The sequence below is a fragment of the Loxodonta africana genome, chromosome 23, assembly GCF_030014295.1.
Source record: "Loxodonta africana isolate mLoxAfr1 chromosome 23, mLoxAfr1.hap2, whole genome shotgun sequence".
Lineage (NCBI taxonomy): Eukaryota > Metazoa > Chordata > Mammalia > Proboscidea > Elephantidae > Loxodonta > Loxodonta africana.
Genome location: NC_087364.1, coordinates 15949448 through 15965650, shown reverse-complemented (window position 1 = coordinate 15965650; position 16203 = coordinate 15949448). Strand labels below are relative to the sequence as shown.

The 16203-nt window shown below is 39.2% G+C and overlaps 1 protein-coding gene across 4 annotated transcripts in view; it reads left to right on the top strand.

Annotated features, from left to right (window-relative positions):
- The window catches only part of UBAC2 (UBA domain containing 2), a 213120-nt gene that overhangs the window by 114431 nt on the left and 82486 nt on the right, over positions 1–16203 (top strand). Inside the window, exons 5-7 of one of the 4 annotated variants that reach the window (XM_023553162.2) lie at positions 4220–4343; positions 4470–4538; positions 8421–8468. In XM_023553162.2, coding sequence (XP_023408930.1) covers positions 4220–4343; positions 4470–4538; positions 8421–8468 — 241 coding nt within the window. Of the gene's footprint in view, positions 1–4219; positions 4344–4454; positions 4539–8420; positions 8469–16203 lie in introns of all 4 variants that reach the window. The other 3 variants (XM_023553161.2, XM_010593996.3, XM_010593997.3) reach the window with 3 other exon arrangements.

The following is a 16203-nucleotide window of genomic DNA, read 5'->3' as shown; positions in this document are numbered from 1 at the left end:
TTTTTAACTTCTACTGGTAGATAAGATATAAACTGTGGTTATTAAATTCCTTTCAGTATTTTTTTTTTTAGTTCACATTGGAAAGTGAGCTCAGATAAGAACTCTGCTTCAGATTTTTCATTGTAGCATCACTATTTGTGCCTTATTGCTAAATGTAAGCAGAAGAACTCTGTCTTGGTCATCTAGTACTGCTGTAACAGCACTACCACAAGTGGATGGTTTTAACAAAGAGAAGTTTATTCTCTCACAGTAAAGTAGGCTAACAGCCCAAATTCAGGGTGTCAGCTCCAGGGGAAGGCTTTCTCTGTTCGCCTCCTCATCAGTCTTCCCCCGGAGTAGGAGCTTCTCAGCGCAGGGACCCCAGGTCTAAAGGACATGCTCTGCTCCTGGCACTGCTTTCTTGGTGGTATGAGGTCCCCCTGTCTCTCTGCTCCCTTTTCTCTCTTATATCTCAAGAGATTGCCACAAGACACAATCCAATCCTGTAGGCTGAGTCCTGCCTCACTAACACAACTGCTGCTGGTCCTCCCTCATTAACATCATACAGGTAGAATTTATAACATATAGAAAGATCACACAGTACTGGGAATTATGGCCCAGCCAAATTGATAGACATATTTTGGGGGGGTACATAATTCAGTCCATGGCAAACTCCTATAAATTGAGTATTTCGAAGAACACGCTCTGTACTAAAGGATCTCAAGTATAATTGGCTACCTAAAATAGAGTTATATTATTATTACCAAGAGACCAACAGTCCATATTTTGAGTGTACATGAAATTATGTATTTTGATCCCTTTAAAAAATCATAAAACAAGGAAAGGAGCTTTTTAAAACAAAAGGCAAATTGTGTTATGTGGTTTTACCATTTTAAAGGTAAATTCATTTATTTGGCAAATGTTTACCAGCTCCGTGCCAGGCACTCTTCTAAACATTAGGGATAAAGCAGTAAACAAACTCCCTCCTCTCGTGGAGCTTACATTCTAAGTAGGCAGATAGTAAGCAGATAAATCACTTAGTATATTAGAAAGTTAGAGGTGCTATGGAGAAAAATAAAGCTGGGAAAGGAAATAGAGAATGCAGAGCCGGGATGGGAGAGGGAATTGCACCTTGAGAGAGGGTGGTCCCGGAGGGCTTCTCTGACTAAGTTGGTGATGTGTGAGTAAAAATCTGAAGGGAGTGAGAGAATAAGTGATGCAGGTGTCTGTGGGAAGACAGCAGATGAAAATGCCCTGGGGCACTGTATGTCTGGTTGTGTCTGAGTGACACACACCAGAGTCCAGCAGTGTGGCTAGAGCGTTGAGAGTGAGAGGAAAAGTGGTAGAAGATCAGGTCAGAGTTGGCAGTGGACTTGGGCTTTTACTGTGAGTAAGATGAGGAATCGTTGGAGCCTTTTGAGCCCAGGAGTGACGGACTTGTACTTTTTAATGAAAACATGGCTGTTTAAATTTTATCACTGTTAATAATTTAATAATCGATTGTGTTTGGGTTTAGATGAGTTGTATTAGACAAAACCACTTCTTTTGTGTATTATTTAGAATGACAATTTAAATGAGTCCTCTGTTCATTTAAATTGGTTTGGTAGTTTCTTTTTAATCCAACAAATATTGGGGGTCTATTATGTCTGCATTAATCACTAAGATGATGCATAGCTGAGTGAAGTATGATGCATTCTTTCAAAATGAGTAATAGGAGATTTAAAAAACCAATGGAGCTAACATACAATTGTTCAAGAATAAGAATTATTTTGTTGCCTCAAGTTTACTGACTTCCTGTGCTGTGCCATACGCTGGGAGAACCAAGAGGAAAGAGTTTCATTCCCTGCCATAGGTGTCCTTGGTCTGGGAGCAGGGCCAGATGAGTGAATAATTAATGGCTGACGCAATGCTGTTAGCCCCTCTGCACCCTCTGCATGTCTGTTACCTGTATGTGTCATACCGTGTTGGCACTAAATTACTCTTCAGCTCATCCCCCTTAGTAGCCTATGAGAGAGCATGTATCTTACTCATCTTTGTATCTCCAACCCTGACACAGTGCCTGGAACTTAGGTGTTAGTGGTTGTGGTTTTCCTATTCTAGCATTTGTGAGATTCTTGGAGATGCCTTTTGATGCAGCTGTTTTGTTTTTAATAGAATTGAGAGGACAATGAATGCTTTTCTTTAACATACCATATTTTTATGCAAATAACACGTCCCTCTATGTTTGTTTGCCAACCACGCTCTCCCCCCATGAGGTATTTTCGTAAGCACTGCTATGATTGACGTAGTGGCGCTTAGAAATAGAAAAAATTGGCATAGCTTACAAAAATATCTTGCAGGGGGAGGGCACGGTTGGCAAACAAGTGCAGAGGCGATGTGTTATTTGCGTAAAAATGCATTCGTCTCTATCAGAGGTGGGAAAATGCACTAGAGGTCAAGAGGGTCCTGTGGTAAGGATACTTCTTTGTGAAGTAAATGTTTCTTGCAGTTTTTTTTTTTTTTTGGTGGTTAAGAATTCTTTATACTGATGTCACTGTTAAAACTGGGAAAACGTCACCCTTCAGCCAAAGATTAGACAGGCCCATAAAACAAACAATAATACACATAGCTCAACCATGTATTTGAGACTAAATGGGCACACGAGCCAGGGAGAAGGATAAGAAGGCAGGAGGGGACAGGAAAGCTGGACAAATGGAAATGGGGAACCCAGGGTCGAGAGGAGAGAGCGTTGACACGTCATGGGGTTGGCAACCAATGTCACAAAGCAAAATGTGTGTTAATTGTTTAATGAGAAACTAATTTGTTCTGTAAACCTTCATCTAAAGCACAATTAAAAAAAAAAAAAAGCGGTAAAACAAAAATAGGTTGAGTAAGCCAATTGTTTAATGAAAACTTGGTGCCAGACCACTTTCCTCACATGTTACCTGCCTGTCCCTTGTAGGTATGTGAGGGTCCAGTCTCAGGTCTGGTTTCTTCAGGTTAGGGCTTGCTACTTACTCATACATGTAGATACAGCTCGAAGACCTGATATACTGCCTCACATATAGTTAGTGCCCACCGGATTCATTGATTGACCAAACCGGTGAAATGGATGTAGCTTTGAGGGCAAAGAAGAGAACTAACTGCCAGGAGGAGTTGGGGAAATCATTTTTGAGGAGAAGTGCCAAGCAATTTCATACAAGATAAGTATGACTTTCCTAAGTAGAAAAATGGAAAGGACATTTTAGCTTGAAAGAATAGCATGTCAATATATAGTCATAAAAGAGCCTAATGTGCCAGGGAGCAGCCTGATGTGGGTGTGAGAGAGGGGTGAGGCCAGATCAGGGAAGGAAGAGGAAGACGGTTGTGGGAAACTACACCAGTGAGAAAGAATTGGAGGGCTTTTCTCTTTCGTGCTAATATTTGCGTTTCATCTTTGGTTCCTGGGAACTTATGGAGGAGTTTACCCAGGGGAGTAACAAGATCAGAGTTGTTCTTGAAGAAGAGAATACTGTTCAAGGAGTAAAGGGTGGACTGGAAAGAAGCAAGGTTTGAAGTAGAAAGGCACATTCGGCTTTCGAATATGTGAATTTGAAGGTATTAACAAATTGAGTTTCAGAACCAGGGTGATGGGACTTACTTCATTATCTTAGTTGAAGGCACTGAATGGGTTGAGATTATACAAGGAGAGACTAGAACAAGAAGAAGAAAAAATAATGGAACCTTGGAGAGGGCAGAAACCAGGTTGGGAAACTAGGGAAGAAACAGGGTTTAAAACAAAAGGAGGGAAGGGATTTGAGGAAGGGAGAAAAGGAGTGATAAGCAGTGTCGAGTGCTATGGTGGTATTTAATTGGACAAACTCTAAGATGAGACTTTTGGATTTGTCCGTGAAGCGCTCTAATTCTTGTTCCTTATGGTTTGTCTAGTCTCTTTTATTATACTTTATTCACGAAAAGAGAACAACATCCATTTTAAATTTTCTCACAATGTCTGATAATTAATAGATGGCAAACCATTTCTTTGCAATGGTGTGGGAGTGGGTCACAAAAATAGGAAAATTAGAGTTTTTGTAATGTGTTATATACAATACAAATTATTTTGGAAAGGTATGCGTGTATAGAAACCGACTTGTGTATCAAAGGCCATGTTTTCAGACTGAAATCAAATTACAAGCAGCATTCCTTCAAATATACATTTGCCATTGATATTTTAAATTGAATATTACACTGTAGTGATTTTTTTTTTCATTTGTTTGCATAGCCTGGCACCTGTGTTTGCTCTGTTTGTACCATTTTACTGCTCCATCCCAAGAATCCAAGTGGCACAAATTCTGGGCCAGTTTTCCATCACAAACAAGACATTGATTTATATATTGGGACTACAGGTACAGTATGCATTTTTATGTTCACGTTTCTTTAACCAGACCTTTTGGGGGTTTTTTTGTTTTTCTTTTTTTCTGTTCAGTCTTTTTCTCATTTGATCTCCTGAAAACAAGGTTTTTTCCCATAAGTTTGGCTTCACGATCTGTATCAAACGTTCAGAGGAAGTGTCACAGAGGAAGAGCACCAGGGCATATCAGGTACTAGAATACTTTCATAGCCTTCAGAAATCTGATAAGCGCTTTCACTGTAATTGATGTCAGTGGAAAATATTTTAATTTCATTGTACAACGGCGTGTTGAGTGCCTTAAAACTCATAGTGCGAAGCGGAAACAAATAGAACAATTAAAAGGTGCAAAGTAGAAAACTCATTGTCAAATTAACTTATTGGATAATACAGTGTCAGAAATAACGCTCTGAAGGAGCCAAATATGCTTACCCAGCCTGAGCTTTGGGCTTTTCAAGAAGTGCTGTCAGTGTTACTGCTCCGAGTTGCATAGATAGAATGGCACTGTCACCACTTGCTAAATGGTTCCACACGAAGACCTCTGGAAGACTTACTGGCTGATTTCATTTGAAAAGGTTGTCGTCACCAATATGCAGCAACTGTTGATTGTTCCCTGCTGTGTTCCAGGCCCCGTGATAGGAGACACGTGTTGTTGTTGTTGTTAAGTCAGTTCCAACTGGTAGCAACCCTACAGGATACTGTAGAACTGTCTCATAGGGTTTCCAAAGAGCAGCTGGTGGATTTGAACTGCCGACCTTTTGGTTAGCAGCTGAGCTCTTAGCCACTACGCCACCAGGGCTCCAGGAGACACATAGGATTTCCAGTTTCCTCCCTGTAATACTTGTCACTTTTCTTTTACTCTCCTAGCTTCTGATGTCAGGTTTTATCCTGCTGCTTCCTGTGGTGCCATGTGTAGCTTGGCCTTTTGATCCACTGATTAGTACGCATCCATTCTTATCCCACACATACCAGACCGGATGCTAGTATCACCTGAAAAAGCCCTCCTTTTCCCTTTTTAACCTTTTACATTTCCTCTAATGTCTCTGGTCTGCTGTCATATGTTATCAGTGGCTCATCTAGGGTAGGCGTTTCCTTATGACTTTTGCAACCATTTCTCATGAAATATGTTTTTATTCCTCTCTTAACCCCCACACTTTTACACTCTCCCTTATCCTTCCTAATAGTCATACAGCTTAATAGTCCATTTCGACATTTTACTTTAATTACGAGGATTTTCTCTGGCATGTTTAATTTTTAAAGATGTTATGACAGAAGGCAGAATGGAATGGTGGAAGAATACCCTAGACCTGGAGCAAGAGACCTAACTTCTAGTTCTGTCTAGCCAGGTACTCACTAAATGAGACTTGGGTCAAGTCATGTGAACTCTCTGAGCCTTCTGTTGAATTTATGTAGTTCCTTCCTGCTTTAAAGTTATGTCACATCTTTGAGGGGGCAGAAGCATTGTTTTAGTGTAGTTATGGAGCAGGAATTCAGTGTAGCGTTGTGGAAAGGCTTTGGAGCCATGTGGAGTTGGGTTCAATTACTTGCTCTGGTAATTATTAACTTTGTCACTTACCTTTTCTGAGTCCCCATTTCTCATCTATAAAGTGGGGACAATAATATCTATCTTACAGGGTTGTTCGAAGGGTTAGAGATAATAGTTGCTGGATATTTAGTGTAATCTGATCAGATAATAAGAACTAAGTCAATTGGTTCCTATCACTGATTAATGATTTACATCTTCATACCTACCACTACGGGTTTTTCTAGGATTATGAGTGTATTGCTTTTGTTTTTTCCAAAAGAAAAAGTGCATTTAATCTTTCACAGAAAAGAGATCCTAGCTAGACAGAAACTGCATAGCCCATCACAAGAGCCACTGTGTTTAGTGCTGTTTCCACAGCAGCATGCAGCTTGCAGTGAATGAAAGTATCCTCTTAGCCCTGCCACACAGCAAAAATATAGATGTGCCTACCACAGACATTTTTCCAAAATAACATAGATCTCTAATATTTTCATAAGATTTCCAATAAATTTATGATGTGAGAGTTGATATCAGAAAGTAGAGATGCCTCGATACCTTCTTGATGAAATCTGAAGTCCTTAGCATGAATGGTGTCCACGGTTCTTCTTACCTTTGTGGTGTCAACTGCCACCCTTCCCACCTTGAAGTAAGTGCAAGTGAGACTGAACCCCTCATTCCTGAAGTTGCTATTCTCTTCCTTCATCCCTCCCCTTTGGGCCTTCACATGTTTCCTTGTGCCTTTTTCTCTCGCTACGACAGCTTCTTGAAGCCAGGGACATTTGTTGGATGGATGGGTGGATGGGTGGATGGGTGGGTGGGTGGATGAATGGATGAATGGATGGGTAACTTTAATCATTATCAGAAAAGCAAAAATATTTGTTAAGGGTCATTTAGGTATCAAATGGCTGGAGAGCCGGTCATATAATGCCCTGTGCTTTGTGCTGTAGTGCGTTGGTGAAGTATGAGATGACACACCAGTCCCCAAGGAACCCAGCAGCTGAGAGGAAACATACATTGTCACAGCATAAGCAAACACAATTAGAACCAAGCGTGCAATAAGATGAGAGGCTTACAGGTTCAAAGGAAGTAATTTTTTTACTGATACAATGAATTATTTCCTCCTTTTACTTGCGTACGAGGCATAGTAGACTGAAGAAGTTTCAAGCAGAGCATGGAGCTGTAGAGCCAACTACCTGGATACAGCTGCCAGCTCCACCACTTACTAGCTTTTTGACCTTGGACAAATCACTTAACCTCTCAGTTTTTTCATCTGTAAAGTAGAATAATAGAACTTACCTCTTGGGGTGATTCTGAGGCTTCAGTGAGCTTAGCATATGAGAAGCGTTAAGATCAGTGCTTGGCACATGTTGGGTGCTATGAAAGCGTTAGCTATTGTTATTATTTCTTATATTTTTAGAAGAAAATTAGTGCTGAATATTTTTTCACATAATCCCCGTCCTTGTTATCATCAGAGGCATCTACATTGAACAAGCATCCGTGTCGGATCAGAGGATTAAATTTCGATTGCAGCCAGGGCTGATTTCTAGGTGGGGTTTCCATCTAGCACAGTGTCAGCAGTCAGCCTGTAGTCGTGTCTCGGTTCTTCCTCTGCAGTCAGAAGTACTTCAATTCCCAAGCTAAAGTTCTGAAAATGAACACTAGGCCACAGATCTTTTCTTTCTTGCAGAACACATTTTGAGATGGCTGATTTTTTTCTTTGCTCTGAGCACTCAGGTCTGAATGCTTTGGAAAACAAAGCGTCAGATTCATGAGATCTAATTCTAATTAATTTTGCCGTTAATTAACTGTTATTGTTACTTCGTTTGCTCTTCTTGGATGAACTGGAATGAAAAGATCAAGACTTCAGAAAAGTAGCATTGGATGTGGACCGATAATGCTCACAGAGTTCTTCCCATCTAAACTTAGAGTAAAAATGAGAAGAAATTTTAAAAAAGACAAATATTACATGTCATTACATATGGCCAAGCATGAGATGTTGACCACATGATTCGTATGTTGTTAGTTTGAATAATTTCTGTAGATGTTGTATTTTACTTCAAGTCAATTGATACCCCTTTCTAATTAAGATTATGCTTAAATTTCACTCATTTTTCTTTGTATGGAATTTAGACCAGGTTCCACCAATCTCTTTTAGGCTATCAGAAAGACTAAAATCTTGGTTAAAAAAAAAAAAGAGAGAGAGAGAGAAACTAATATGTTATTTTCTTTTAAATAAAGATGCCCTGGTGGCACAGTGGTTAAAGTGCTCAGCTGCCAACCAGAAGGTCAGCAGTTTGAACCCACCGGCTGCCCCACAGGAGAAAGATGTGGCAGTCTGCTTCTGTAAAGATTTACAGCCTAGGAAACCCTATGGGGCAGTCGTACTCTGTCTTACAGGGTCACCATGAGTCGGAATCAACTTGACGGCAGTGGGTTTGGTTTTTGGTATGGTATATATAAATAATACTTAATGTAAATGGTTATGGTTATAGTTATTTGGTGACTAGCAGTTGAATTTCTTTTTTAGTTGCTTTTTTTTTTCTTTTGTAGCTTTTCACCTCTGGTTCCTACATCTGGATTGTAGCCATAAGTGGACTTGTAAGTGTGATATTCCCCCCACAACTCCCTATCTCTTTAAAAAAAAAAAAATGAGAAAAAATGTTACATTAGAGTGTAGGTCATATTCAGCTGTCTGCAGTACTCTCTTACTGTGTCAGGTCCTGACTCAGTGCTGCTTCCTTAGTGATTGAAGAAAGTCAGTTAGAGGGTTAATTGAGATGGAGGCCCAGATTATCTCCGTTTGCAAGGTAATTTTGATGAGGGTTTTAGCTGAATTTTTGTCAGTGTTGTCGTTTCGAAATTACATTAGTAGCCTAGTTCATAGGAGGAAAAAATGACAGAAAAAGAAGAAGTCAGACTTACTAAAAATAGTGAGAAATGCTCTGCTTGTTTTGTAAAGAGACCTAGTCATGCGAGGGAAAACACTAAGGCTAACTGGAAAATCAGGTGGGTTGGAACTGACAGAAGACTCATTGGGGTCTGTGGCCAGAGCAGCCCAGAGAAGGGAAGGAGCGAAGCCCTGGGACAGAGCCCTTATCCTTTGTGCTGTCGTTTCTTCACCTCCCCCTCCCCATATTTCTTTTCTGTTTTTGTTTTAATAATAAGCATTTGTATTAAGCCCTCTATTTATGAGATATTTAAAAAGAGAATTTAGATCATCAGTTGTGTTTTATTCTTCACTGATGACAAACCTGAACCCCCAAACTTAGATAAAAATAAATTTGTGACTAGCGAGTATGGGGTATAGTTTTAATGTCTTTCTTGTAAAGGACTAAGAAAATTACAGAATGGATTAATAGTCACATGTAGGAGATTAAAGGGAAAGGATTCAGAAATAACTGTATATTCCATTGCAGACATTTTAAGGATGTTATCACACACTCTTGCTTCCTGGGTAAATGACTGATATTTCTGGGCCAGTTATTCAAACCTGCTCACGTCCTCCCTTCCTTTATGCTCTCTGTATCATTCCTTTTCTGTGTTCTTTTCGTGTCCAACTTGGTCCTTCGTGCTCCAGTGCTAATGTGCTTCCAGTCAAAATGCTGGGGATCCATTACCGTAAATGTTATCTAATCTGCCCAGATACTTGATTTGCTTCAGGATCACAGAGCTGAACCCCACTGTGAGCCCTCGAAATCACCTGAGCCACTTGGTATTTTTAAGACTTGTGGTGACTTGGAGACAGCGGGGGTTCAAGCTGATTCTCTTGGACACAGTTGCCAGGCTCTTCCCAGTCTAACCTCATCCCTGCTTGAACTGCCAGCTTGAGTGATAGTTACTTAGGCAGCCTTTGGGTCATAAATAGATAGATCATTACTTTAATAATGACAGCAGTGTAGGATTTACGATTTATTCCGTCATTTACTTTGTTTTTCTTAGCAGTGATGGTCTTGAATCTTTTTCTTTAATGTTTTCCTAAAGCATTCAAGAATTTGAGAAGTACCTTATTTTATACCATTTCATTGTGTTAGTTTGCTATAGATTCATACACCCTCAATAGCCATACCTTTCTTTAATAACTCGTTATGTGATCCCTTTGTTTCAAAACACCCCACTGTCTTTATTATGTTTTCAGACTCCTGGTTTTAAATTTCGTGCTTGCTGTCACCTCAAAAAGTTTCATTATGTGACGTTCAGTGTCCTGGACTTGGAGGCTGTGTTTTCCCCCTTTGTAAAATCTAAAAACACATGATAAGGCCTCAGTCTTTTCCAGTACACATGCATACCAGGTAGTCCAGTGTCCGTTTTAATTTTTTTTTTAATGAATCAGACATTTAGCAAATAATTTTTATGATAAAAATCCCTTGTTTCAGAAGGGTGGATAGAATTCCACTATGTTTGGAGTATAATTCCAAGATAAATTGAGGCTTTTAAAGAATTCCATTAATAATAAACATCTCTGAGCCAATTGAATTTTCACCTTGTACGGTAATTTTTTTTTACGGTAATTAATTCAGCCTTCCTACTATGACTGCTACCATTGACTTCCAGCTAAGATCATGAATTTGATAAGTCTTCATATCAGCCTTGTTCTTTGTTTGTCCCACTGTAATCAAATGGCACTAACCATGTTTACTTAAAATAATAGATTTAAATGATAATCATACCACTTTTCCTTCATGCTATACCATAAATGTTGCTGCTTATTTCGAACTTAATGACTGTTTTGTTATTTCTGAGTATATTTTTCCTGAAAAGTCACGTTTTTATTGTGAAATATTTAATAAAATATGGCATACTCTAGATATGGATAACTGCATAAGGAGGATATTAAAATTATCTGTGAGTGTCTGGTTTACACACCACCCATTATAGGATCAAAGCCTGAGATTTCAAAAGCCACAGTTTGCCTCTTACAGATGTGTCCTGCACAACACGACCCATGTAGATAGCTAGTGACTTCCTTTTTTTTTTCCTTTCTGGTTTTCCTGCTAAATAAAATGCTAGATTTTTACTCCCAAAAAGAAATGGCACAGATGGTATTCAGTGTTTTGGAGGAATGTTGCAAAACCTGTTGATGAAATTTCATCTTTTAGCATTGAAACCAAAACTTGACCTAACATACTGTGTGTTGTATGACGGAAGTACTTTTATTTCAATTTGGCAGTTATGTGTTTCTTAGGAGAAAGGGCTTTGTTTAAAACGGACACTTGTGTAAAACATAAGTCATTTTGTTACCTGCTGCCATGGAAACCGAACACTTTACCCATGTGTTTGTGGAAAGTTGCCTGCTCTGGGTTTCTTTCTTTCTTTCTTCATTTATTTTGGCTAGGCTCATTTTTCTCCCTCCTTGTGTCACTCATTCTTGCATGATTATAAATATGTCTCTGAATATATAACTTTAAAATGTCCCACTAATTAAAAGAGGAGGAGGTCGATGAATTGCATCAGTATAGTAATTTACTAGGTAGTTGTTGTATGCTGTCAAATTAAAAGAGCCTCCTTTTCTTTAAATTTATTTTTGTTGTTGATGTTGTTGACAATGTACACAGCAGAACACACCAGTTTGACAATTTCTACATGTACGATTCAGTGACATTGATTATATTCTTCAAGTTGTAGACCATTCTCACTGTCCTCTTTCAAACGATTAACATAAACTCACCGTCCCCTACTTTTCTTCTCCAGCCTTTTCAGTTGCTGTTGTCAGTTTGGCCCCATATAGATAGTTCTTTACAAAAGCACAATGCTCAAGGCTGATATTCTGTACTAATTAAGAGAAGCCCACTTTCTGTCTTCAGTGATATCACAGAAAAGAATGGGGACTAAATTGTTTTCCTGGGTTGAGAGAAAACATAGTTTTTAGATCACCAGGAACAACAGTAAGTTTGTTTGCCTAGGACAGCTGTCACTTTTTAATTCCATGTTGTTGTCCATTAGGTGCCAGCTGCTGCCCAGAAAGGGTACGGGCATTTGGTTGCTCTTAGACGTTATTTTTTATAATATTCACATGCATCATTTATAAATGTTTTTATGTTACATAGTTCCTCCTCTGACAATTCTGATTTTTAATATCATCATTTAGTATATTAAATGTAATTGTTTTCATGAGAAGTATAAAATTGTAATTGGAAAGCTTGGCTCTAGTAGGCCAAGTGAAATAGTTCAGTTTAAGCAAGTACTTCAAAACTTTTAGTGTATACCTGCTTCCGTCATATTAGCACCGTCATGTTTAACTGTTCTTCTTAATGTCTTTGGTGAGAGGTTTCAAAAATTGAAGCCACTCTTCTTATATCCACAGTTCCATGAGTTTTGTTATACATTAATCCTTTCTTTTCCTTAAAGAAAACTTTGCTTACTCCTTGTTGAACTTTATTTAATTTTTTTTTTTTTGTGGTTCTACAGAAAGCCTTTGAGCCATCCATATCCTACCACTTCTACATTTTCTGCAGTTTTATGAATCATAGTAATGAGTCATTGCCACTGGGATGTACCCTAATTCTCAAAGGCCTAAGTCTCAGTCTTGGGTGGATTCGCACATGATTAAAATAGAAAGATTCTACTTTTGCCAATTTTCTCATTTTTCAGTCCTCATATTTATAATCCTTTGGTCCTCTTTCAAACTATTTGAGAGTGAGTTAATACACATGCCTGTATTTCTCAGACTCTTGGGCTTCTCCGCTTTAGCGGCCCTTTTTCTGTCTGCCCATTTCCTGGGTTTGTTACCTGTTCTATACAGTATGTAGACTTGATTATCTTGTGATCGAAAAATCTTAGTGTGAAAAAAAGGTCTAGCCTACCCAATAGTAAGAATAGGAACGTAGATTTCCACCAGATTACTTAGGACTGTGGATGTGGTCTGAGTTTGGATTTTTTTTTCTGTAGGCAGTGGGGATCTCTAATTGTTCTTGAAAAAAAGAGCTTCATGATGGTGCAAGATTACAGAAGTCTCGTTAGAGTCTAAGTCATACCGAGAAGGAGAGGAAAAGTGAGCAATCACGATGGAGTCTGGATGGCTCGTTTGTGGGCCATGATTTGTCTTTTCCTCATCTCAACAGTTTTAAAAACAGAATATTGTTTTATAATAAGTGTAAAAAAAAAACCTTATGTTGTCTTTCCAAGTTATAGTGTGATATTAAGGGGAAAGAGTATGGAAAGATGATGGAAATAGCCTTATCTACTGTGGAAACTTGAATCACTGAACTGGTTTCTGGGTGAAGGATAATGGTGCGTTGGGTCCTTTGTGCCTTTCTCTGCTTTTGTATGTTAGAAATTTCTCTTTCCTTCATGTTTCCTTTTCTTCTCCTCCTTTTTTTTTTTTTTCATTCCCATAAGATTTCTTCTCTGGATTAACCAAAGAAGGGTACAGGGTAGCAGGTCAAATAACTCATTTGAATCCCTAAAGCTTCCACTTAAACTTTAGGAATTTAGATTATTTTTCTAGCAGTCCATTGAAAATGAGGACAGGGGCTTCAAAGAGAAATCAAGGCTCCTTAAAGCTCTGAGGGTAGCTGGGCTTGTGAAAGGATGGAGTGCAGAAGTAGAAGATCCTTGGGAAACATTCATATTTAGAAGGCGCTTTCACACTTCTGTAATTTAAAAAGTAATCATAATCCCGTATTGCAGCACTGAACTGAGTGCTCCTTGCTCCATTGTACATACCACATTGCAGCCGCGCACCCATACCTGCATTCATGCGATCATATGTATCCTTTCTCTCTCTCTCCATCTTTTTCCTCCCTCCCTCTCCACGCCCCTTCTCCCTATTCTGGCTCCAGGTAACCTGGGCCAACTAAAAAAACCTTCTGTCCTCGGCCTCCTTGTTACAATTACAGCTCAGCCCAGGGCTCGCAGGGAATGTCCAATAGACCTATATTACCTGTGTTTTTGCTTTAACAGCACAGGAAAACAGTGACTGGTAGCCGTTTGATTTTTAAATACCAGTGAAGAATGAATAAAATTATGCCAGTGTCTTGATAACAAGCTGGCAGATAAAAGCGCCTCTGTTGTTTATAAAATATAGCTATAAAATTTTATTACTGTGACTTATAGGCCAAAATCTAGCCTCCTATCAAAGCTTTTCGAAATGTGGCCTTCTCACATCCCACTCTCACCCCTGTGCACTATGTACTTCAGCCATACTGAACCTTTTACTGTTCCCAAACAGCTCGTCCTCTCTCAGGATTCTGTGTCATTGTGCAATCACTTATTTTTCTTTAACAAACACATGATAGCTACTATGTACCAGGTGCTTGTGGTAGGTTATGTTATTCGTTCAGAATATTTGCTGCCATTCTCTGCTGGGCCCTTCCCTATACTTCTCCGGTTGATGTTAGCATTGGCCCTGTGACATACTTTAGCCAACAAAGTAGACATTTTAAGATGTGTTGCATGGCCCTACCATTGCTCTTTTTTCCTTTGCCACCAGAAGAGCATGTGGCAGATACAGGCTGCTCCTTCAGCTCAGATCCCATAATGAAGAAGAAACGTGGAGCAGGGCCCCAGCCAACACGTAACATGAATGAGAAATAAACCTTTGTTGTAAGTGACTGGGATTTGGGAGGATATGGTACCACGGTAAAACCTAGAGAAACCGGACTAACAGAGCTCTTTTCTAAGCTCTTTACAAACATTAACTTAGTTAAAAACCAAACCCGTTGCCATTGAGTTGATTCCGACTCATCGTGACCCTATAGGACAGAGAAAAACTGCCCCGTAGAGTTCCCAAGGAGCACCTGGTAGATTTGAACTGCCAGCCTTTCGGCTAACAGCCGTAGCACTTAGCCGCTACGTCACCAGGGTTTCCAGTTAACTTAGTCCTCATAAAAACCTTACAAACTAGAATTATCACCCGCATTTGACAGATGAAGAAACTGAGGCACAGAGAAAGTAATTTGCAATAATCACAACCTGATAAGTGGTGGAGGCAGGATTCAGATGCAGGTAGTATAGTTTTAGCATCTGTCCTCTTAAAAAGCCAGCTTTGCATAACCACTTGCAGTTTCTTCCAGCCGCGTTCCTTCTTTCACCCTTAATCCCTTCTTCTCCTAGCAAAATCTTACGTATTTTTTTAAGTCCCGCCTCTAAAGCCTTTTCTGAGTCAGCCCTGTCTTTCAGCTTAGGAATTACACGTTATTCTTTATAATTCCCAGTGTTCTTAGCACAATATCTGGCATTTTATATACACCCTATAAATAATTGTAGAGTTCTTAAAATCAATATTAGCAAAATAATTTCTGTCCTATAAAACATTATAACGTTGTATGATTGTCAGAATGTTTTCACTGTGTACTCACTAGGTTCTTGACATAACCTCTATGATGGTGGAGTACGTAGGCTTCCCGTTGTAAAGATGGGGAGGCTGAGGTGTAGGTGGTTGAGCTGAGGCCAAAGGCCAAGCTTTCCACTCCTGATTCAGTGGGTCCAGTGCTTTCCACTATACATGTCAGTGTTCTCGTGTGTGTCTGTTTCAACCACAAGAAACTTACGTGCAAAGCTATTCTTAGAGCTTCCCTTAACTACACCGCTGACATGAGGCCCAGCTTATCATCAATGGAGACACAATTCTTGAAGGGTATGAAGAAGTTTTAAAAGTGCCTGGAGGCACTAAAAGACATACCAACAACCTTCTGCAGCCTTCGTTATGAATTCTTTAGGCCAATCAATATCCAAGAAGAGTTCCATTTTCTTCCTCATGTGAAGAATCTGGCCTGTAGCTATACTTTCTCTTCTAAGATCATGAGGCTGTTTAACTGGTCCTGTCCTCCCCATGTGCTGGAATAAAAACACAGCTCCAGCTTCACCTTCAACAAACTCATATTTCTGGCATTGTCGTGTACAAGTATTTGAAGTAAAGAATGGCTTAGAAAAAATGTAAAGGGTAATTTAAAACCTGTTCAGCTCATTTGGTAGTACAGCTGGTTAAAGGGAAAAGAAATGGAGACAAAGAAGAGATTGCCAACAAAAACCCATACTTTTTAATTTTAGATTATTACCATAGATTATCATGTCAGTTACAGCACCGAGCATTTTCCCAGCGTCTTCACATTATTATCCTATCAGGAGATTGAAAGTCTTCAATCAGTTTTGATTATCTCTTTGTTTTTTTTTTTAAACATAGAAATGCCCAGCCAGTCATTCTTCCTCTTTGAGCTATTTGTGTTGAAATTTCCCTTGTCTTGATAACTGCTGGGAAAGGACTTCAGTAGACTCACTATGTGTTATTTCATATTCTTTTATTTATAAACAACGGCTAGCTTATCAGCCAAAAGTCTTCTGCCAGTTAGTATGTGTTCTCTGGGAACATTTTAAAGGTATAAGAGTTTTTGTTGCT